The following is a 22974-nucleotide window of genomic DNA, read 5'->3' as shown; positions in this document are numbered from 1 at the left end:
TTCAGCGTTTGTGACTTTGTCTGCCTGTGACTTCAAGAGTTAGTTCTGGAACTTGTCTCTGTTACTAGAGAAATGCCCTGTTGTCCTCCCTTGACTTAACTATTGAAGAAGAATTCACTCAATTACTTATAGTAATTAATCAATTCCTACAAGAAGTGCTCCAAAAAGCCCAGAGTGCCAAGTTCATGGATTCTGCAGTTTCCGACGTAACTATCCTGTTTGATTTTTCAAGACACATACACCTGAATTACGCTGTTGATGCTGTGTTGCATGTATGTTACTTACACAGAGCCAGGGAAGGAGCGACGGTTCCCTGCTCACCAGCCCCACCTCTTGGGCCTTTCTACCTGTAGGACAAGTGAGAACACAGGTGTCCTCTCAGATTTGTTGCTGGCTAGCTCTTCTCTTCAGACGTTGATCCATAGTCACACAAATGGGTCACAGATCCATGTTACATCTGACCCAGGTGAGAGGCTGGTGCTCCAGGAGTGTGCATACTTCTCCCATGACCTACCACACTTCACATTCACTGTACCCCAAACTGCTCTGGGCTTTCCCATGGCTCTTCACCCACCTACCCACCACCTGTCCCCCATAACTGTACTAGCACTTTCTTCAAGGCATGGGGTCTCCTGGCCTACTTCACCTCCTCTTCCATGCAGTGACCGAACGCGCCAATCACGTCCCAGTAGCTTGCTCAGCTTCACCCTTTTTCTTTTCTTCCCATTATGTGACCCCTCAGATCTAGGTGACTACAGCAGCTGTATCCAGACACCCTTCACTCTTATCCACCTCACCCAGTCTGATCTCTATCTTCCCCTCAGTCTCTGTTCTTCCCCCTGCCCAGGTCACCAGATTTGCCTTCTGCACCTTCCCTATGCACACGGATGGTCTCTCCTCTCTGCCTCTGCCCATGCTGTTTCCACATTGAAGGGCCTGTCTCCTTACCATGCTTTTCACCCTGGTCAAGTTCAGACTCTGGTATTGTGCTTCCCTAAGTCGTTTATCTACTTGCTCATAATCCTACATTGTATAAACCTTGGATAAACCTACAAGGAAAGGACATACTCAGAACCCTTTATGCGACCCTTGTGGTTCCCAGTGTTACCTTACCAGGTTATAATTTCCTCCAAGGAATCTCGAGAGCCACCTCATTTGTCTTGTCAAAAAAGAGGCAGAAAATCGGTTTCTTGACAACTTCTTGAGGTTTAGCTTTGAGAGCCACCAAAATGGTATATACAACCAACGCTAAGACACTAAATTGTTTGCTGTCCCTCAAGGGGCCTGTGATCACACTTGGAAATATGTTCCTTTCTCAGCTCACACTCATTCTCAATGTGCTCCACGTCTTTCTCTGAACCCTCATGATTAAACCTGTGTTAAAATTTCTTTCTATGAGGACTGCTGAGACAGATTAGTGGATAACACTTGCCATCAAGCCTGAAGATGTAAGTCTGATTCTCAGAACCCACAGGAAGAACAGACTGACTTCCCCAAGTTGTCCTTTGACTCCCACGGACACACCATGGCACACACATATTCACATCCACAATATAAATAAATAGATGTTTTTAAAACTAACATTTAAAAAAATCTTCAAGTCTGCTTCACACACCAACTAGTCCTGAAATGGTTTTCAGGATTGAAGCCACAAATCCCGTTTTGAACTGAGTCCAGGTTCTTAAAAGATTAAGGGAATTCCTCTAGCTGTTGAGGTGGCATTATAGAACCTGTCTCTATCCCTTCACAGCTGACGCTGGAATAAGAGACATGAGCCACCACACCCACCTAGTGAACAGTTTTTAAAAACCAGGTTCTGGCCAGGCTATGGTGGCACACATCTTTTAGCCCAGCACTCAGGAGGCAGAGGCAGAAGGCTCTCTGTGAGTTCGAGGCCAGCCTGGTCTACAGATTGAGTTCTAGGACAGCCAGGACCACACAGAGAAATCCTGAGAGAGAGTAAGAGAGAGAACAAAAGTCCCCAGATTTGCCAGGAGGTCGTGGCGCACATCTTTAATCCCAGCACCCGGGAGGCAGAGCCAGGCGGATCTCTGTGAGTTCGGGGCCAGCCTGGGCTACAGAGCAAGATCCAGGACAAGCACCAAAGCTACACAGAGAAACCCTGTCTCGAAAAACAAAACAAAACAAATCCCCAGATTCTAATAAGACCCTGCCTTTCAGACCCGTGTGGCCTCACTAGCTTCAGGGTAGGACTCCTTGTTCTCAGAGATAACCAGGTGGGCTCAGGAGGACCCTGTGTTTCCTGTAGGAAGAGCCTTTGTGGGTTTTAGTTTCACCAGCTTCTTACTCTGCAGCTCAGGCAGCCGTCTTTTGTTTTGTTTGTTTGTTTGGTTTTGGTTCCCCCTTCTTTTTTTTTTTTGCCTGAGCTGAGGACTAAACCCTTGCTAGGCAAGCGCTCTACCCTTGAGCTAAATCCTAACCCCTCTTTCTTTCCTTCTTTCCCTTCTTTCTTTCTTTCTTTCTTTCTTTCTTTCTTTCTTTCTTTCTTTCTTTCTTTCTCTCTCTCTTTCCTTCTTTCCTTCCTTCCTTCCTTCCTTCCTTCCTTCCTTCCTTCTTTCTTTCTTTCTTTCTTTCTTTATTTATTTTTGTTTTTCTTTTGCTGGGGATGGAACGTAGGACCTTTCATCATGGGCTAGGCAAGTGCCTTGACAGGCCTCATCAATTTTGTAGTTCACTTCTTTGGGGAATAGTAATGATTTACCATCTCAAATCAGGATTTGTCTTATAATCAGAGGCATGTCATAGTTTAATCTGTAACTCTTCCCTCTTATAGTAACACATAAAGCCAGTGTGATTGTGGATCTGGTAAGTACAGTACCTCATACCTTTACTTATGGGGGATTGGAGTTAGTACTTACTCAGCTCAGTTAGTGCCCTTAACTCTGACTAAACTGCTCTTCCTAAGAAGTGTTTTCTGTCTGCCGCCATCTAAGTGACTGGGACCCTTGGGAAGGCAGACATACTGCGTTCTTTCCCTTCCCTCCATCTGCCTGGAAACCTTTCATGTTAAATGCCCCAAGTAGTTAAGAAGTGAGTTTTCCTGAGAGTAGAAAACACTTGGGGACTACTACCCAAAAGGTGACTCCGAAGCCCCTCACTGTCACCTGCAGTCACTGTGTTCGTCTCTCCCACCTTCCTGTCCAGCCTCACCTCTTGCCATTTCCTGCTGTCAGCCTTGTGCTCAGCGAGACTGAACTGTCTGTGTGGCTTGTCTTCGGGACGTTACTGCTTGGGATGTGTGTCCCCACATGGAAAAGGGTAACAGTAGAGTGACGCCCTGGGCATTTCTGGGGCAATGCTTTAGAAGGAACAGGAACTGTGGGAATGGGGGTCACTGTGAAGACAGCATTGTGGTCCAGCATTTGGGATCTTTGTGACGTGATCAAAGTGCTTCATTACCTGACTGTACTGTCCTTATCTGATGGGAGGGTGCTGGAATCCAAGGGTAGAGGACACCATTGCCATTGCTCCAAAGGACACTGGTAAAGATGGAAATCAGTTGATGCATAATGTAGCTCATGCAGTGGAGAAGTTTTTGATGGTTACTTTTGTTTGACAGTGGATAGTTCTTTGCTTATGGTTAGTTTCTGGTAGTTATTTCTGCTAGACGGCTTGGGGGTGTATTGAGCACCTCTTTTCTCTGAGCTGAAGGAGATAAAAACTGGATTCTGTAGGGAGGAGTTAAACAAGATGCCTTTGAGGACAGCCACCAAAGAGCCAGCCTCCACCAGGTATTTGCTGTGTCAGCCACCGAGTGACCAGGTGTGTCGTGTAAGTAGTGTTTTTCCCGAGTCATCTTCTTATCCTTAGACCTGGCTGGTCTAAGGATAAGATTCTGGGTCTTCCCATTTATAGGTGAAGAAATGGACTTGGAAGTATGGCCTCTCTAAGGTCTCACAAGTGATAAATAGCAGAGTCAATATCTGCAGCCTGGTGTGTGCGTCTGAGACTACACTTCTACACCATGTCGTACTGCCTGTAGTGTAGAATTAGGGTGCTCTTCTCACTTCTCTACCCTAAACACGAGAGAAGATGGACTGGCACCGTGTTCTGTTAGCCCACACTTATTTAGGGCAAGGGTAAAAATAAAGAAGACAAGGTCTGGGGCTGGAGGGATGGCTCAGCGGTTCAGAGCTTGGCTGCTCTTCCAGAGGACCTAGATTCAATTCCCTGCACCCACATGGCAGCTCACAGCTGTCTGTATCTCCAGTTCCAGGGAACCCGACATCCTCACACAGACATTCATGAAGGCACATCACCAATACACATAAAATAAAAATAAACTTATTTTGTTTTATTCATTCATTCATTCATTCATTTATTTATTTATTTATTTTGGAGCTGAGGATCGAACCCCGGGCCTGTGCTTGCTAGGCAAGCGCTCTACCACTGAGCTAAATCCCCAACCCCAAAAATAAATTATTAAAAAAAGAAAAAGAAAACAAGGTCTGGATTGTCTTCTATGCTCAATACCACGTGAAATTTGAGATCAGTAATGCAAACAGATAGATGAAGGGAAATGAAATGATAGACTAGAAAGAAAAGGTCCTGTTGGAACTTTTGTTTTTCTTTTTTCCCCATGCTGGCCTTGAACTTGCATCAGTCTTTGTACCCCAGCCTCCCAAGTACTGGGATTACAGGTGTGCCCCACTACACCTAATTTAAGCGCACTTGATTCTCTCTTCCTCCCTCCCGCTCTTCCTTTCCTTCCTCACCTCCTGTGTTTGTTTCTGTCACAAGAATTGAATTCAAGAGCTCACACACACTAGGCAAGCACTCTGCTCTTGAGCTCCAGCTTCAGCTTTAATACATTAAAAAATAAAACATTATTTATTTATGTGTGTGTGTGTCCACATTCAGTGTATGCATTGAGTGTGTGTGTGTGTGTGTGTGTCTGTCTGTCTGTCTGTCTGTTTGTGTATTATGTGTCCCTTGTTTGTCGTGTCAGTACAGGGGTTTGGACTCCAGTAAGCACTCTTACCCACTAAGCCATCTTCCTCGCCCTACAAGACATTTTTAGAGATAAATTATAGGTGAGGCTCAGAAGTGGAGCATTACCGTCACACACAAGATCCTTCATCGGATGTCCTAAACTAAAAAAAACAAGACAAAAATTTAGAGACCCCTCGCTCGGAATTGGTTTCTTTGAAAAAGGAAGAAATAAGAGCAGGGAACCTGGCTCGGTGAGTCAAGGGTAAGTACTCAAAGAGCATAGATCCTGAACCAGTGAGTGGTGATTCTTCCGTGCTAGAAGTCCGTGAACATGGAGACAAGCCAGTTGCTAGGTGACTTACCACCCCGCCCCTTCTCGGCACGGGCACTTAGGGTCAGGCCCTCCCTGAGCTAACATAGCGTTCTGTACGGGTCATGGCACTTGTCGTAATCTTCTTTATTATAGTTAATTCTGTACAGGTTTATCTTTCCTGACTCCAAGTGCTTGAGGACATGGTCCACATCTTATCGCTCTTCCTCCCAGCACTTAACATGATGTGATGTTACATACATTTGAAAGATAGTTTGAAGCTGAGTGGATGCTTTGAACATAACACATTACCTAAGTATCTAAAGGCATTTCAGCATTATAGTGCAATGCATCGGTTGTTCTTGATTGGGACGAGGGTGGGGATGCTAAACATAACATGCTGTTTCAGAGTTGTGGGAGTATGTAATACACCTTCAGAAGTCCCATTAAAATAATATAATGGTGACTTAAGAATTAGCTCTGGGGCTAGAGAGATGGCTCAGAGGTTAAGAGCACTGGCTGCTCTTCTAAAGGGCCTGGGTTCAATTCCCAGCACTCACATGGCAGCTCAAAATTGCCTGTAACTCCAGTTCCAAGGGATCCAACGTGCTCGTAACAATGCACATAAAATAAAAATTAAAAAAAAAAAAAAGAATTAGCTTTCCTGCATTGTTTTATTTCCCTGGTTACTCAGTAGACCAAATATTTCTGGTTCTTCCCTGTGCCCTCCATGGTATGCACTGCAGATATTCCCATGTTGAGGGTGGAGACAAGCCCTTCTCAAGGACACAGGGTGCCAGGACCTTCATCCCTGGTTCACTTCTCAGTATGTCAGAAGTCTGCCTCCAACCCCATAGCAACAGTTACTACCACTAAAGCAAACTGTCTGGGAAGAAGCAGGGCGCAAGCCACCAATGGTGGTCAGATCTGATTATCACGCTTTCTTTTTGGCCCAGAGACATAAGGCGGTCCCCAGGGCACTAGAACAGCAGTGCTCTGCATGTCTTGAGATGCTGGTGAAGCACTGGGCAGGCAGAGTGAACAATCCACTCTCCAGGTCTCTGGGGCATGTGGCCGCCTTCTCTGCTTTCCATTCCCTCTAATATGGAAAATATGAGAACTAGAAACTGACCCTAAGCCAAAATGCTTTCTCTTCCAAAGTCTACTGAGTCCACTCCCCTGGTTCTCTCAGAGCACACTCCCTCTAGCAGACAGGAAAATGAGCCACCCCTTCCTTTCCCAAGACTCTCTTCCCTGCTTATTCTCTGAAGACCTTTCATAGACATTCCTGAAGCAATCTAAGCCAAGAGGGGATAGAAATGTTATCTATACTTGGCCTTTCCTGTAGTGAACTGTAGGCTTAGTTTGTAAGTGATTAGGAATTCCTTTTTAAAGCATGGGTATTGTGGCATTAACGCCTGGTTTTCTAACATAAGCAGTGACCATGTTCTTCTATATTTGGGTTAGCATTTTATTGAACTTATTGATTCTGTCTTATCAATAGTCAGGCAGGGGTATGTGTGCCCCTGTCTTTTGTAAGATTTTGTCCTATATGGAATTGGAATTACTTACAAACTAAGCCTACAGATCACTACAAGAAAGGCCAGAGGTTTCTGTGCTTGTCAGTAAGCTAAGAGTGTAGTGTGGTTAATAGTGTCCGATAATGTTCCAGAGACAGTACCTCCCCTCCCTGCCCAAGAGGCCACTTGGATGGGTCTTGCCATCTCTACTGAGAGATGCATTCTATTGAGTCAGTGCTACAGGGGTGTTCTGAGGTACATTTTGGGTGATACTAGGGACTGAAGCTGACTTCTTGAGCTTTATTTTCTGTATTTATTGGAGAAGGGATGAGACATTGGATACTTCAGCTTTGGAACATGTCAGGTTAGTTTGGAGACTGCTTCGCTAGAGGAGAAGCCAGGTTTCTGTGGAGTGCTTGCTCCCTTCCACTTCCCAGATGGTTTGCTTCCAATGGCAGTGACTGCTGATACACGTTAGAGGCAGATTGCTCTTTGACTCCAGTGAGAAACGAAACCAGGGATGGGACTCTTGGAGGTCCTGGCGCCCTGTGTCCTTGGGAAGGGTTATTGAAACTGCCCTGTCTCCACCCTCAACAATTCCACAGCCTGATTTCTGTATCTTTGAGGTGGCATTTGTGTCCTTCCTGTTGGACGCATGTCAATCTTCTTGTGAAGCTAGCAGGCTCGTTTTAATCTCTCTTATCAGAGGGCCAAGTTTGGAGGCCATGCCAGATCAACAAGTTGTGTCTTGAATTCCAGTTGTGGACTCTTTCTTTCATTATACCAGCAATTATGAGCTAATGCTTCATAAACATGGAGCTCTGGGCAACCACAGGAAATTCAACGTAGAACCTCAAAGGATCATGGTAGACAAGAAACATGAAAGAACCCCACAACTGACTTAAGTATCTCAGTAGACACCCATTCAGGTCACAGAGAAGACCTTGACTCTACCAGCAGAGGTCCTTAACTTCATTGACTTAGGTGCCCCAACTCTGGGAACTCAGAACCCCAAACCTGGAAGAATTTGTCTGATTTTTACAGAACTGCTTAGCAGGATGACCATGAAGAATGAGTTTAAGGCAGCGAGGTGTGGGAATTGGCAGATCGCAGCAGTGGACAGCATTACAAGCCCTGGCTCTCAATGGGAAAGTGCTCTTTCCTTTGGGAGCTCCAGCGGGTTGGACAGTCCTCTTTCTTTTGTGCTGAGGATCAGGTGCAGGTCCTTGAGCATACTGCAGCCCTCGAGTCATTTAACATCTCTGATGCCATCCTTGTGTCTTATTTTCCCTCTGTACACATCTATAGTGGAGCCGCTGGTCAAGTTTTATATGGCCATAGAACCTTTGAAGACCCAGCATCATCCCTAAGCACTGTTGGCACCCTCAGCATACACTGGATGATATTCCTGTTTCATCTACCGTTTACCGGGTACTAGCTACTACGTTCCTGTCCATGGGACATTTATTTCACCTCTAGAAGATGCTTCAAACATATAACTTGCATTTTTTTTTTTTTTTTTTTTTTTTTTTTTTTTTTTTTGAGGTTATCTTATTGTAATCCAGGCTGTCCCCTCATACTTATGATCCTCCCAAGTACTGGGTTATAAATCTACATCACCACACCCAGCTTCAAACAGGTAACTTCTATTGGCGGAAAATAGTAAAAGAAAATATTGGACTGGTTGGTGGTAGCACACACCTTTAATCCTAGTACTAGGGAGACAGAAGCAGGCAGATCTCTGCGTTCAAGGCCAGTCTTGTTCACAGAGAGAGTTCCAGGATAGCCATGTCTATACAGAGAAACCCTGTCTCCTCGAAAAAACAACAGCAAAAATAGAAAAAGAAAATATTGGATGTTCAATTGATCCAGATGTAGAGGTGGGTACAAGAGAAGGATGCAACACCTTTTTAGAGAAGGAAAACTGAAGGGATACAGATATCTGAGTGGGAGTTAAGACGGGGGACAGAACGTGATAAAACAGATCAGAGTATCTGTAGAATTGGCATTTAGCTGAAATCACTCCTACTTTTGGCTATTGGGGGATAGGAGTTTCAAGAGCAAAAATTTAAGTAGTATAGAAACACCAGTTTTCACTCATTGAAGTGTGGCCATAGATTTGTGCAAGTCAGTCTCAGGAAACCCCAGCTGCTCCCTCACATTCTGCAGTTTCTTAAGATTCCAGACACATCTCTCACCTACACTTTCTTTTTATGTCAGATTTGTTCTGTTGGAACCTTGGGGCTGTCTTAAACCTTTATTTCAGATAAACTCATCCTTTTCTTGTGCTTATTTCTAGGTCAGAGTATCATCATACTGGCCAAGAACTTAGAAATCCAACAGCCCTTCTTATTTAAAGGCCAGTAAGCGGTTCCTAGTCAACTTGCCAATGTTGTTAGGATAGGTGGTCACCGAGCTAACAGTATACTGTATTACACTGGGAGCTTGTGTGTGTTTGGCGCACACTGTTCGGCTAGGTGGCGGCCTCTTGACCCTGCTTTCTTCTAGACATACCTTTTACTGTTTTGTTTTTATTTTTGAGATTGTAATATAATGACAACATTTCTCCCTTCCCTTTCCTCTCTGTAAATCCTTCGATATACCCTTCCCCACTGTCCTTCAACTTCATGGGCTCTTCTTTTGTTGTTATTATGTGCATATATGTACTTGTGTATACATATGTGTAAATATAACCAGCTCAGTCTATTTGGTGTTGCTTGCGTTCATGTTTTCAGGGCCGACCATTTGGCACTGGACAATCAGTTGGTGCGTTCTTCCTGCACCCAGCTTTCCTCAACTGCCTACTGTAGGTCTTTGTTCGGGGTGAAGACCTTATGGGCTTTCCCTATCTAGTCTGCCAGCCCATTGGTATGGTTCTTGTTCAGTTTGTGTTTGGGCAGTCATGTTGGTGAGGCTTTATGGGTGTGGCCTCTGACACTCCTAAGACAGTCTCACAGCAGACTCCCAGCCTGACTTAGGGGTCAGCCTCTTTCCCTCAGCCTCCTTCCATGGGGCAGTGCTTGAATTCCCAGTGTTCTCCAGTGCTCACCTAGACTTTTGCCAGCATCCTCCAGGCCAGCTTATCAGCCACCTCCTGTCTCCTAACAGAATCCTTTGTCATCTGCCCCTGTCATTAGCGCCGCAGGTGCCCAGGTTCAGTTTCGTTTCTTGGCTGCATGCTTTACACTCCTATGTTTGGCAGCCTCCAGCTGTCTCAGCTCACTCTTTATCCACTCAGATAAGTTTGCTGCCTTTTATTCAGAATTTCTGACTGGCTTCTGGGATATCATGGGCTATTGTCTGTTCATCATCCTGTGGTTACTTACATCCATGGAGCCATGTGCCCAGTAAAGGGTGCTCATGATGTTTTCATGATTAAATTATGAAATTTAATCAGATATTCACAGGAAGCCAAGAATGTGTAAAAATTAAACTAAGCCTGGTGGTGGTGGCATACGCCTTTAATGCATTCAGGAGGCAGGGGCAGTCTGGTCTCTGAGTTCTAGGACAGCCAGGGCTACACAGAGAAACCCTGACTCGGAAAAACAAAACAAAACAAACTGAATGCTACAGAAAGATGTTGTGGCATTTGCTTTTTTATTTTTTTCCCCTCTCTGAAAGTGGCAAGACCTACCTTTTTTTTTTTCTGGTGTTTCGGCTAAATGTATGTCTGTGTGAGGGTGTCAGATCCCCTAGAACTAGAATTACAGACAGATGTGAGCTGTCGTGTGGGTGCTGGGAATTGAACCTATGTTCTCTGGAAGAGCAGTCAGTGCTCTTAACTGCTGAGCCATCCCTCCAGCCCCATGGCATATGCTTTTAATCCCAGTACTCTGAGAGGCAGGCAGATCTCTGTGAGTTCAAGGCTAGTCTGGTCTATATAGAGAGTTCTAGGACAACCAGATCTACATAAAGAGATTCTATTTCAAAAAACAAAACAAAACAAAAGACAAAAAAACGAAAGAAAGGAATTGAGAAGGATTGTCTACTTACTGCCACATCCTAGGTGTTGGCTTCCCCTTGGGGAGGTGTAAGGAGTGCTTTATTTGTTCCACTATTTCATACGTATTTGCAATATACTTTGATCATATCCACCTTTCATTACCCTCCCTACCCCCCCTCCTAATGAACACCATGTTCTTTCCAACAACCCTCCCCAAAACAGCACCGGAGTGAGTTTTGGCCTTTGAAGCAGGATCACACTCTGTACCTAGGCTGGGCTAGAACTTATGATCTTCCTGACTCCTACTCTGAGTGCCAGGATTATGGGCACCTACTTGGCAAGTTCTCTTTTAGAACAATGAAATAATAGGTGATGCCTGCTGGGTGAGTTTTATAAACAGGTGGCATGGAACTACTCATCTGAAAGAGATCTTCTTGGCCTCAGCTGGTGGTTCCCAGAGCTTTGTAGTAAAGGATAGCAGGTTTGGACTTTGTGGGGGGATCAGTAACGATCTTAATAGGCAAATCGGGAGTGTTAACGTGCGTCTGTGGACTGTCAGCTGCTGAAGGGCAGGTGGTCTTTTGGTCTCTCTTCCCCACTTTTCTTCCTGGTCATTGCTTGTTTCCGCTGTTGAGAGATGGACCCTGATGCTGACCTTTTGTCTTTCCACTCAGCTGATCTTTCCTTATGCCATAGTATTTCTGAGTCACCTCTTGGTTGTCACACATGGTCTAGATTCCTCAAGGAAAACTCAGGAGCGATCAACTGCACATAAAATCCGTGAGTTGCACTTGAGTCCATGAGAATATTACCCTTTCCTGCTAGCATTAAGCATTGGCTTTGGTTTGGAGACTGACTTTAAACTCCCTATATAGCTGAGGTTGACCTTGAACTTCTGATCTTCCTGCTTCTACCTCTCAAATGATGGGATTATAAGTGTGAACCATCACACCTGGTCTGTGCAGTGCTGGGCTGGGACCCAGGAACACCTGCATGCCAGGCGAGCACTCCCCCAGTTTACATCCCAAGCCCCTGGCTCCCTGTTATTCGTTCACTGTTCTCTTCTTCCTTCCTTTTGTTCTTTTTTTTATTGTTTTAGTTGTCTCTCTAGTTTTGTGTCTTCTGTGTTTACCGTCAGTCCTGTCATTTCTTCTCTACCTTGTCCCTGAACCCCACTGTGATACATTTCCTCATCTTCTTGTCTCCCTGCTCTGCCATAGTCTCTTGCTTCTCTGATTTGCGGTACTGGGATCAAATCTAGGGCCTTGTGCATGCCAGGCCAGTGGTGTACCCCAAGCTCTCTCAGCTGTCCTTGCTTTTCCTTTCCGAAATTTTTCAGAATGCTTTGTTGTAATTTTGCTCCCTAGCATCAATTTTCTAGTATTTTATTTTCCTTGGTTCCTAATTTTCTTTGTTATGTCTTTATTTAGCTCCTGGGTGGATGGCTCTTTATAATCATTTTTAAGTGGGTTTGCTTTTCAGGTGCCAGCTATTGTTAGGCATTTTGTTGGGGAGGTATTCCAAGCTGGGCTTTGTTGTTACTATGCTAGAGAGTTTAAGGTGAGTTCATTTACCCTCATTTCTAGGCAGCTAATAAAGGTAGGCATCCATGAACTTCCCCAGTGCAAAGATGTTCTTCTCTGCTGCCACGGGGACCTCATCCGTGAGGCATGTACAGTGGGCTTGTGTATTTTGTGACGTGATCCCAACCCTAGGTCCAAGGAGGTTTCTGCCCTCACAGCAAAGAATTTATTTGGTACCTGGGGGCATGTGCTTTGTCTCCAGGAAGTGAGGTCACTCAGCCTCATCCTCTTTGCCGCCTCTGTGAAGCAAAGGGAGCCTTGCCTGTGCTCTCCATATCTTCCCACTGTTTGGGAAGAATTCATGCTTTATCCTGGTTTTGTTGAAGGTGGGTTTGCAGGTCCATTTCTCCTTTCTGTATTTCGAACACACTTGAATGGCTTTTGGGAATTCCATCTTTCTGATGTTCAAATGAGAAGTTCTTAACTTTTTCCTATTTTCTGGTTCCTGTGGTGTTAGAAATTAGGCCTTTTGCCGAACCTTGTCCATAAAGGCTCCACAGCCACTCTTTCATCCGTCTTCTGAGTCCAAGGATAAGCTGCTCAGGGTGAGAAGGCCTTTTACCCATTCAGCCTGACGCTCTGCGTTGTCCATTGTTCTGGGCCCTGGGGTGAACCTCTGTGGAGTTCTCGCTGGAGCTGTCACACCAACAGCAAGCCTTGGGTGATGAGCACTGGGGTCCTGAGTGAATGTGGTGACCCGCACTCAGCACCTGCTTCTGGAACCGTGGCTCCTGGCGCTGCAGAACTCCATCGCCACTTCCTCAGATATGAAGTGAAGGAGCTAACCTAGTTTCATTTCTGTTACCGTGGTAAAACGTCCCGGCAGAGAACCGCCTAGGAGAGGAAAAGGTTTATTTGGCCTGTGATTTCAGTCCGCTCCATGGTGAAGTCACGGTGGCAGAGGCTCAGGCACCTGGGACGTCACATCCACAGTCAGGTGCCTGCTCTCTCTCCTCTCTCCTCTCCCTTCCTCCTGTCCCCGCATAGTTCAGGACCACTGCCTAGGCTATAGGTGGTGCATTTTAAAATGGCGGGAAGGAGCCACACCATACAACAGGCCCACGTAGGAGGCTTGTTGAGGGGGAGAGAGAAGGGGAGAGACCTGCCCCTGGGGACGAGGAAGGGAAAGAGAATGGAGACGGGAGGTGGCAAGGCCGCCTTTTATAAGGAAGCATAGTGAATGCACACGGGGGTGCTCTCAGTGGCTGAGCAGCTGAGGTACATCCTGTCAGGACCCTAAGGGCAGGCCAGTACAGATGCCTGAATGCTGACAATAGGTGCTGCCCACAGTGGGCTGGGCCAGCCTATATTAATTAACAATCTACACTCCACCACAGACATGCTCATAGACTAATCCAATAAAGACAGTTACTCAGTTCAGACTCTCTTCCCTGGCGGTTCTAACTTGTGGCAAGTTGACATTCAAAACTAACCATCTCAATTAGCAAATGCAGACAGATATTATGAAGTTAAAATAAGGTCTGTGAAGTACTTGGCACACAATAGTCAACAGAAGTATTGCTTTGTACCAGTGAAGAAGAGGAGGGTTAGCAAAACAGAATGAGCAGTAAGAGTGTCCGGATACAGGTCTCTCTCTTTTCAAGGTTTAAGGTTTACCAGCCTTACAACTGTTGATTTGCAGGTCAGTACCATTGAGTTCGTTTCACTGGTGTGCAGCCATTACCATAACCCCATCTGCAGACATCTTTGTCCACCTCTGTATACACTACAACTCAATACCCACCTGTTCTGCTCTCAGGCACCATTCTGCTTTCGGTTTCTATGTATTTGACAGCTTTAGGTACCTCGTACAATGAATCCTGCAGTATGTCTTTTTGTTGTTTTTGTTTGGCTGGTTTGTTTGCTTATTTGTTGTTGTTGCTGTTGTTTTATTTATTTGGTTTGGTTTTTTGAGGAAGGGTTCCTCTGTAGCCCTGGCTGTCCTGAAACTCACTCTGTAGCCCAGGCTGGCCTTGGACTCTGAGATCTGCCTGCCTCTGCCTCCTGAGTGCTGAGATTAAAGGCGTGCACCACCACACACATCTTATAGTATATTTTTGTGTATCTGATTTAGTTGCTTAGCATAGTGCCCTCAGGGTTTATCCATGTTGTATGGATATATGCATGTATCAAACCTTCCTCCCTTTTTAAGGCAGAATAATAGTCTATTTTATGGAGACCACATTTTGTTGTCCATTCATCCGAGAGTAGACACTTGGGTGCTTCCATGTTTTACCCATTGTGACTATTGCTGATATGATTATAGATGAATAAATGTTTCTTTGAGTCTTGGTTTTAGGTTTATTGGGTGTATACCCAGAAATTGAGTTGCCGAGTCATATAGTAGTTCTGTTTTTTCATTATGAGGAACTTCCATACAGTTAACACATTCATTTGATAGGGAAGTATAAGCAATGAAGTTCCCCCAAGGAATAATAAGAAAACCAGTCTTGCTTCTCATTTTATAAGTTGCCTAAATATAAAACTTTTCCTATCAAATTTTATGGTCATGTAGAAATATATTAATGTATAATACAGGCAATGTATATTGTATAGAATGTAGAAAAGAGGGGCAAGAGCAGAGAAGTGGTTAATAAGATTTAATAAATGGGTACATGTAAGGGGTTACTACTCCATTATGTGTTCCTTCCCCAAGGACAGAGGACAAAATCCCAGTTCCATGTGTTAATGCCTTCTTTCTGGAGGACACAGGATCTTCCAGTGTCAAATCCATGAAAGCATGCAGTACCAAACTGCTTCATACCAGAGTAAGTTGACACTTGACTTGAGACTGGAGGCAGTGCTCTCAACTCTGACTGCCCCATGGGAGGTTTAGGCAGTGTCTGAGGACACCTTGGGTCATCCTCGCTGGAGAGGATCTACTGCAGCTAGTGCTCAGAGACCAGAGACGTGCAGCAGTAACCAGGAAAGCTCAACGAAGAGTCGTCTCAGTGACTGGAGAGATGGTTCAGTGGGTAACAGCACTTACTGTGCAAGCATGAGGACATGAGTTCAGGTCCCGGCACCTGCACGGTCAGGCATGGTCACGTGGCCTGCAACCTCAGCACTAGAGAGTGGGGATGAGAGGGTTGCTCCAGTTTGCTGGCTGCCAGCCTCCCTCCAGGTTCAATAAGAGGACCTGTCTAGAGGGAGTAAGGCAGAGAATAAACAATAGAGCAGGATACTTGGTGCCCTCTTCTAGCCTCTGAATGTACACACAGGCAATCACAGCACACACAGACATACCATCCCAAGGCTAGGACCCCTTGCTTCAAACCCGAGCTACCCTTTCAGCCTTGTCTTTGGTCTCTCTCATAGAAAGCTGCTGTCCTAGTCAGGCCCAAGGACTCATAAACCCACCCATCTATAGCTGAATTGCTCTTTCCAGGGCCTTGTCTGGCCTCCTATGGGCTGGTCCAATAGTTTTATGCTTACTTGACAACAGAAGGTAGTACTTCCTATCTTCCTGGTTTGACAGAGAGTAATTACAAGTATTGCTGATATGATTTGGTTTGGAATTAAAAAGTGCCAGGTTGGACTGGTGGCACAGGCCTATAATTCTAGCCAGTTGTGAAGTGAGACAGGAGGCTTGTGAGTATAGGGCTGTCCCGAGCAGTTTAACAAGGATATTCCTCAAGAAGATGAGCCCTAGGGACGCTGGTCAGCTGTGCTTGTCTAGCACGCACATAGCCCTGGGTTGAATTCCGTGGCTATAACCAGTTATGGTGGCATGTGCCTGTAATCCCACTGCTTGGCTGGTAGAGACACAAAGATCAGAAGTTTAAGGTCAGTCTGAGATACATGAGTCCAAAATTAATTTTGAAGTTGAAAGGGGGACTGGGAAAAGTGCTTGCACAAGGCCCTAGGTTCAAGCCTCAGTACTGCAAAGGGGTGTGAGGTGCCACCCTGTAGGCCCCAGTGAGCACCTCTGCCTCTACCCAGCAGGACTTTCTGTGGCAGCTTTCGTGTCATCCTGTGGAGTGGTTGAACCACTCTGCTCAGTAGCAGAATTGTTAGGAGGGCTTATTAATAAAATCAGACCTTTGCTTAGTTCTTCATTTTATTATTCTTTCTGTTGCTTGTTTTAGTCTACTTCTTTTCTGTTCTGTTCTTCTACCCTGATATTCCCTTCTTGTTGTCTTATTTTTCCCTTACAGCTTATATACTCCAGCAGCATCTTTCAGCAATATACAAATTACAATGTGGTTACATTCTGTTTTTAAGTGAGTGATAACAGTGAATGCAAGTAAAAAGCAATGTGTTTCCCATATCCCTTACATGTTTGAACATTTTACATATTACAGGTGAAAACAAATTATTTCCAGTAGCCCACACTCAGTTAGCATTCACCTTTTAGACTTCCCATGGAGCAGGAGCCTTCCCGCCATAGTCACTTACACGGGCAGTAGCTTTATAGTCGCCAGGAAAATGGGTTATTTGTTTTACCTTTTATATTTTAGAATTCTGCCCCATTATTTAATCATTCAATTCTTTGTTTTCTAGTTACACAAAATCAATTGTTTAAAGCTTTGTTTTAGCTACTATGCACACTGAAACTCATGAATACATTTCCCATCATCAGAAAGAACTTGAGCTAACTCCTGGGACTCTATTTTTTTCCTTAATCATTAACCTAAGCCACAGTCTATACAAATCCTCAAGTAAAACTCTTTTTAATATATATATATATATATATATATATATATATATATATATTTATATTTATATTTATATTTATATTTATGTATATGTGTGCTCTGTTAACTTTATTCCAGAAGAGGGCATCAGATCCCACTAGAGATGGTTGTGAACCACCATGTGGTTGCTGAGAATTGAACTCAGGACCTCTGGAAGAGCAGCCAGTGCTCTTAACTGCTGAGCCATCTCTCCAGCCCCTCAAGTAAAACTCTTAAGTCCTAGCTGCTTGATACTCTGTTCTTATTTTCTATCCTCTGCAGCCCCTGCTTTATCGGGCAGGGGCAACACCATCTCCTACCTTTACCTATATTAGTTTTCCCACTAAACTAACCTCCATCATAATCCCTTACTACAATTGTTAAAAACCTTCAATCATCGATCTATTTAAACTAACACTATTATTGTATAAAATCATTACTTCAGTTAAACCATACAGCTTAAGAGGAAATCATCTTCATAATAATCCACAGATAAAAATGCCCAGTAGAATGGGATGTTTCCATGAGATAATCACACTACGTTAAAGGCAGTGGGGATTCCCCCACACCTGTTCACACCATGCCAAATACCAGAGAAAAATGGCAGCAGCAAACATGTAAGGACAAAGCAGTAGCAAGAGGTAACCTGGAGCCGAAGCCTTCAGGGCCTTTCCTGTCCGAGATTTGCCCACCTGTGCCTTTCATTCTAGTGTGCCCGACTCCTGAAGCACAATCGCCAGCTGCTCCTCTGACGTGGCCACTGGCAAGCATCAGAATGTGGCCTGTCGGGCCCTCTACTGCGCCACCAAAGGAAACCGCTGTGCTGTGCTGAGTCATCTTGTTGCCTCTCTTCTAGGTGCACTACATCCTTCAGGAGGTGGTGATGGGTGGGATGGTGTTGGAAACAAACATGAATGAAATTGTGGCTCAAATTGAAGCTCAGACCAGGCTGGAGAAGTCGGAGGTAAGGAAGTGGCTGTATCCATGCCCTGGCTGGGTAGAGAGCATTGGGGAGAGGGAGGAACATGTACTTGTGTAGCATGTGTGGTTTGTGTGTGCTGTGTGTGCTGGGTGGTTTGTGTGTGCTGTGTGGGTTTGTGTATGCTGTGTGTACTGTGTGGGCTTATGTGGGTTTGTGTGGCTTGTGTTTCTCTGGGTCCTTAGGAGGTGGTTCCTCCTCTGTCTTTCTTGATTTGTCTACACTAACTTGAAAGCTAGTATAAACATTAAACAGGTAGGGCAACTTGAGATGTCAGCCAAAAGGATAGGCAGATGGCAGAAAGAGCAACCAGCTTCTGGAATATGGTTACAGCCCACATTGGTGGTACTTATCTGTTCTCCCAGAAGCCAAGACCTCTGGTATCTTTTAGCCTTGAGAAATTCAAGATTCTGTGTTTTCAGTGAAGCCTCTACAAAACTACAAAAATGCTGATTTGAAAATACCATACCCAGCTGGGAGGTGGTGGTACACACCTTTAGTCCCATCACTGAGGAAACAGGCAGGCGGATCTCTGAGTTCAAGGCCAGCCTGGTCTGCCCAGCCAGGACTACACAGAGAAATCCTGTCTCAGAAAACAACAAAGAAAATACCATACCTACCCCATCCTCATGTGGCCCCAGACCTGATGGAGGAGCTCCTAGGAAAGCCAGGCCTGGCCCACTGTGCTCTCAGCTGCAGAGACAGAGTCTTCGAGGGTTTCTCCTATAAAACCAGTTCTTCCTGTGAGGACTGCTGGTCCTGTTGGGGAAGCTTTTCCAGCCACAGCTCTGGCTGCTGGAGTTTGCTGAGGAGTGCGGGCTGGGAAGTGAGTACTTCCAGGCTTAGTGGTGAGTCAGGCAGGGGTCTGGAGACCAGAGGGAAGGAGGAATTTCTGAAGTCTGCCTCACTTCTCCCTCTCCACTCCAGGGTGAGCCTGGGGGTGGGTTAGCCTCCTGTCTGCTGCAGCTTCCCAGTGCCTGTTAGCGCTTTCCAGCCTGCTGCCACATCCTTTTCCAGCACACACTAGTTGTCCTAAATCTGATGTTTTTTCCCTTTAAAGAATCTCTCCAACTTTGCACTCTTCTGTAAGGTGGACTCTTGAGGAAAGGTTTCATTTTGTTTTGCTTTGTAAGTGTCCTCAATACTTAAGATAAACCATATCAGAGTCCTTTAGCAAACGTTAATTGAGCATCTACCATGGGCCATGAGCACTGTTAAATGCCGCAGCTATCAAACTTCGTAAGACAGCTCTCTTTGCAGAACTTGTAGTGGGGGCGGGGGGACAAAGGCTGCATCTCCACACCGAGCTCCAGCTATCTAAATGGGTTTGTTGACCACCTTTGAGGAATAGTGAAGAGAAAGCGTCTGTGTGTGCCATTTGGAACTCTCTAGTTCTACATCATCCAGTTTAAGATTTCAGCACATGACCCTGGAAAGCAACTGACCCTCACCCCCTTTCTCCCAGGGCGGCCTGTCAGCAGCCCCCGCGAGAGCTGTGTCTGCTGTGAAGAACATCAACCTTCCTGAGATCCCGAGGAACATCAACATCGGTGATCTCAACATCAAAGTTCCCAACCTGTCCCAGTTCGTGTGAAGGTGGAGGACTGGGCTGAACTGGGGTCCTTAGGATGAGCAAAGCAGTCAAGTCCAGAACCAGAACCCTGCCAACCCTTCAGAGTCGCACCTGGGACACTGAGCCTTTCACAGTGGGAAGGGAGTTGGGTGCACACTGCTCAGCCATCCTGCTGCTCTCTGATATACATGGCCGTGGTAGACATCAGTGCACTAAGCCACTGCTCTTTTGCCTCCCACACACAGATGCCCTCGGGTTGGGGACTGTGGAATGGGCCATTTGCTTCCCAGGGCCCCACCACTGGGACTGAACACATCTGACTTCCTCTCTAGCACCTGGGGCTTCCGAGATCCTGTATCACTTCCTGGGCAAGAGACCAGGAAGAAGGGCCAGACTTTCAGATGTCAGCTGTGGCCAGTGGCAGGTGAAGGCAGGGGGTATGCTGACTCTGCTGGGGCCTCTCCTCCTAGAATCCCTTTGTAGAACCAACCCTTTGGGGTGCATTGCTGCAGAGCATTTTCTGCCCCGGCATATTCCCAGTGTGCTGGACACAATTGAAATCACACTTTGGGTGCATGTCACCACCCCTGCCATAGGGAGGGCACCCCTACACATACACACACTTTCTTTCTCTCTGTCTCTCTCTCTAACCCTCTTCTAGATGAGAGACTGGTGTCTGTAGAATATGAAAGCTGGATCCTCCCAGAGTTATGACTCATCTCGAGTTTAAAATACACTGTCCTGGAAACAGAGGGTGTTGTGAATGATGAACCATTTCCCCTTGCTCAGAAACCCACTGACCAGTCTCAGATTCTAGAGCTGGGAGCCTGGACTGGGTGCTGTGTGGGCTGAGCCTGCAGCCTGCTAACCTAAGTACTGTGTGTTCTCCAGTCTGCATCCTGAAGTCGGCACACTGGGCTCCTTTGGGCAACATTCTCCGATACTTTGGAAACATGTAAATGTTAACACGTGCTGAGTCGTCTTCTTGTGGCTAATTTGGAGCTGCTGCTGCTGCTGGGAGCAAGGCCTCTTCTCCATGCTGTCAGCTGGGTCTCAGGCGCGGTGGTGAGGAACTGATACACCTTCATGGGGAACTCTCCCAGCCCTGGCCCCTCCCTCCTGCTGGCCAGGCCCCTAGTCCATTTCCCATATCCTTGGGATGTTGCTGATGGTCCTGGGAGAACCCTATGTCAGGACCCAGAACTGATGGTCCTGGGAGAACCCTGTGTCAGGACCCAGCACTGATGGTCCTGGGAGAACCCTGTGTCAGGACCCAGCACTGATGGTCCTGGGAGAACCCTGTGTCAGGACCCAGCACTGATGGTCCTGGGAGAACCCTGTGTCAGGACCCAGCACTGATGGTCCTGGGAGAACCCTGTGTCAGGACCCAGCACTGATGGTCCTGGGAGAACCCTGAGTCAGGACCCAGCACTGATGGTCCTGGGAGAACCCTGTGTCAGGACCCAGCACTGATGGTCCTGGGAGAACCCTGTGTCAGGACCCAGCACTGATGGTCCTGGGAGAACCCTGAGTCAGGACCCAGCACTGATGGTCCTGGGAGAACCCTGTGTCAGGACCCAGCACTGATGGTCCTGGGAGAACCCTGTGTCAGGACCCAGCACTGATGGTCCTGGGAGAACCCTGAGTCAGGACCCAGCACTGATGGTCCTGGGAGAACCCTGTGTCAGGACCCAGCACTGATGGTCCTGGGAGAACCCTGAGTCAGGACCCAGCACTGATGGTCCTGGGAGAACCCTGTGTCAGGACCCAGCACTGATGGTCCTGGGAGAACCCTGAGTCAGGACCCAGCACTGATGGTCCTGGGAGAACCCTGTGTCAGGACCCAGCACTGATGGTCCTGGGAGAACCCTGTGTCAGGACCCAGCACTGATGGTCCTGGGAGAACCCTGAGTCAGGACCCAGCACTGATGGTCCTGGGAGAACCCTGAGTCAGGACCCAGCACTGATGGTCCTGGGAGAACCCTGTGTCAGGACCCAGCACTGATGGTCCTGGGAGAACCCTGAGTCAGGACCCAGCACTGATGGTCCTGGGAGAACCCTGAGTCAGGACCCAGCACTGATGGTCCTGGGAGAACCCTGTGTCAGGACCCAGCACTGATGGTCCTGGGAGAACCCTGTGTCAGGACCCAGCACTGATGGTCCTGGGAGAACCCTGAGTCAGGACCCAGCACTGATGGTCCTGGGAGAACCCTGAGTCAGGACCCAGCACTGATGGTCCTGGGAGAACCCTGTGTCAGGACCCAGCACTGATGGTCCTGGGAGAACCCTGAGTCAGGACCCAGCACTGATGGTCCTGGGAGAACCCTGTGTCAGGACCCAGCACTCATGGTCCTGGGAGAACCCTGTGTCAGGACCCAGCACTCATGGTCCTGGGAGAACCCTGTGTCAGGACCCAGCACTCATGGTCCTGGGAGAACCCTGTGTCAGGACCCAGCATCTCTCATTTTCCAGTGGGGCTTCTTGCACTCTGCCTATTGCTGCCCACAGCATCTTGTCCCATCCTTTCTGTCCTCTGTTGGAGCTGCCGTGATGGGCACTTTGCTATAGGATGAGATCTAAGACCAAATCCCTAATGCCATTCTCCTGAAGCACTTTATTTTACATTATTTTATTGCCACATTAGTACATTCCTGCCCCTCTTACAATGGCTGGATATGAGGTAGGAATGAGGAAAACCAGTGTTTTTCCAGGATAAAACAGTCCTTGCCACAACATTTTTTTTTTTTTTTAAAGATTTATTTTGACAGGCAGTGGTGGTGCACACCTTTAATCTCAGCACTCGGGAGGCAGAGGCAGGTGGATCTCTGTGAGTTCGAGGCCAGCCTGGTTTACAAAGCAAGTTCCAGGACAGCTGTTAACAGAGAAACCTTGTTTAAAAAAAAAGATTTGTGTCGTGCATTTGTGTATGCTCTGAGCCAGAGGAAGGTATAGAATTCCCTGGAGGGAGGTTGAGAAGCCACTCAAAATATGGGTGCTGGAATCTTACTCAGGTCTGCAAGAGCAGCAGTGCTCTGAACTGGAGCCATCTTTCCTGCCCAGCCACGGACATTCTTAAGCACGTTTTGTTGCCAAATAAAGCAGACTTGGGTCAGGTAAATTGCTTCTAGGTCACTCGGGGCTAGGGTTTGAAACATGCCTGCCTGGCTCCGAAGTCCTTTTTTTCTCCTTACTATTGAAGCTAGCTTCTCCCAGTTTCTCATCCCTCTTTTATAGATGACAGACAGGAGACTGTGTCTCAAATGGATTAAGCCACTCTCAAAAACTAATGAAAGAGGCTTGATTTTTTTTTTTTAAGGTAGCCAGCCTAAGAGCTGGAAGGTCCTCTGTCCCTCCAGTTAACTGCCCGAGATGAGGCCCTCCAGAGTGTGTCGGGTTGGGTCACGGTGTTGTAAAGTGTGCTTGCTGTTGGCTGAAGG

The 22974-nt window shown here is 46.5% G+C and overlaps 1 protein-coding gene across 1 annotated transcript in view; it reads left to right on the top strand.

Moving 5' to 3' along the window:
* LOC118584563 (AP-3 complex subunit sigma-2) overlaps window positions 1-20509 on the top strand; it is a 47627-nt gene extending 27118 nt beyond the window's left edge. Inside the window, exons 5-6 of the mRNA XM_036188858.1 lie at window positions 17842-17949; window positions 19430-20509. Coding sequence (XP_036044751.1) covers window positions 17842-17949; window positions 19430-19558 — 237 coding nt within the window. The 3' untranslated portion in view covers window positions 19559-20509. The remainder of the gene's footprint in view (window positions 1-17841; window positions 17950-19429) is intronic.
* Window positions 20510-22974: the final 2465 nt, after the last annotated feature.

The sequence above is a fragment of the Onychomys torridus genome, chromosome 1 (assembly GCF_903995425.1).
Source record: "Onychomys torridus chromosome 1, mOncTor1.1, whole genome shotgun sequence".
Classification (NCBI taxonomy): Eukaryota; Metazoa; Chordata; class Mammalia; order Rodentia; family Cricetidae; genus Onychomys; species Onychomys torridus.
Note: the sequence above shows the minus strand (reverse complement) of the source record. Positions and strands in the feature narration are given on the sequence as shown.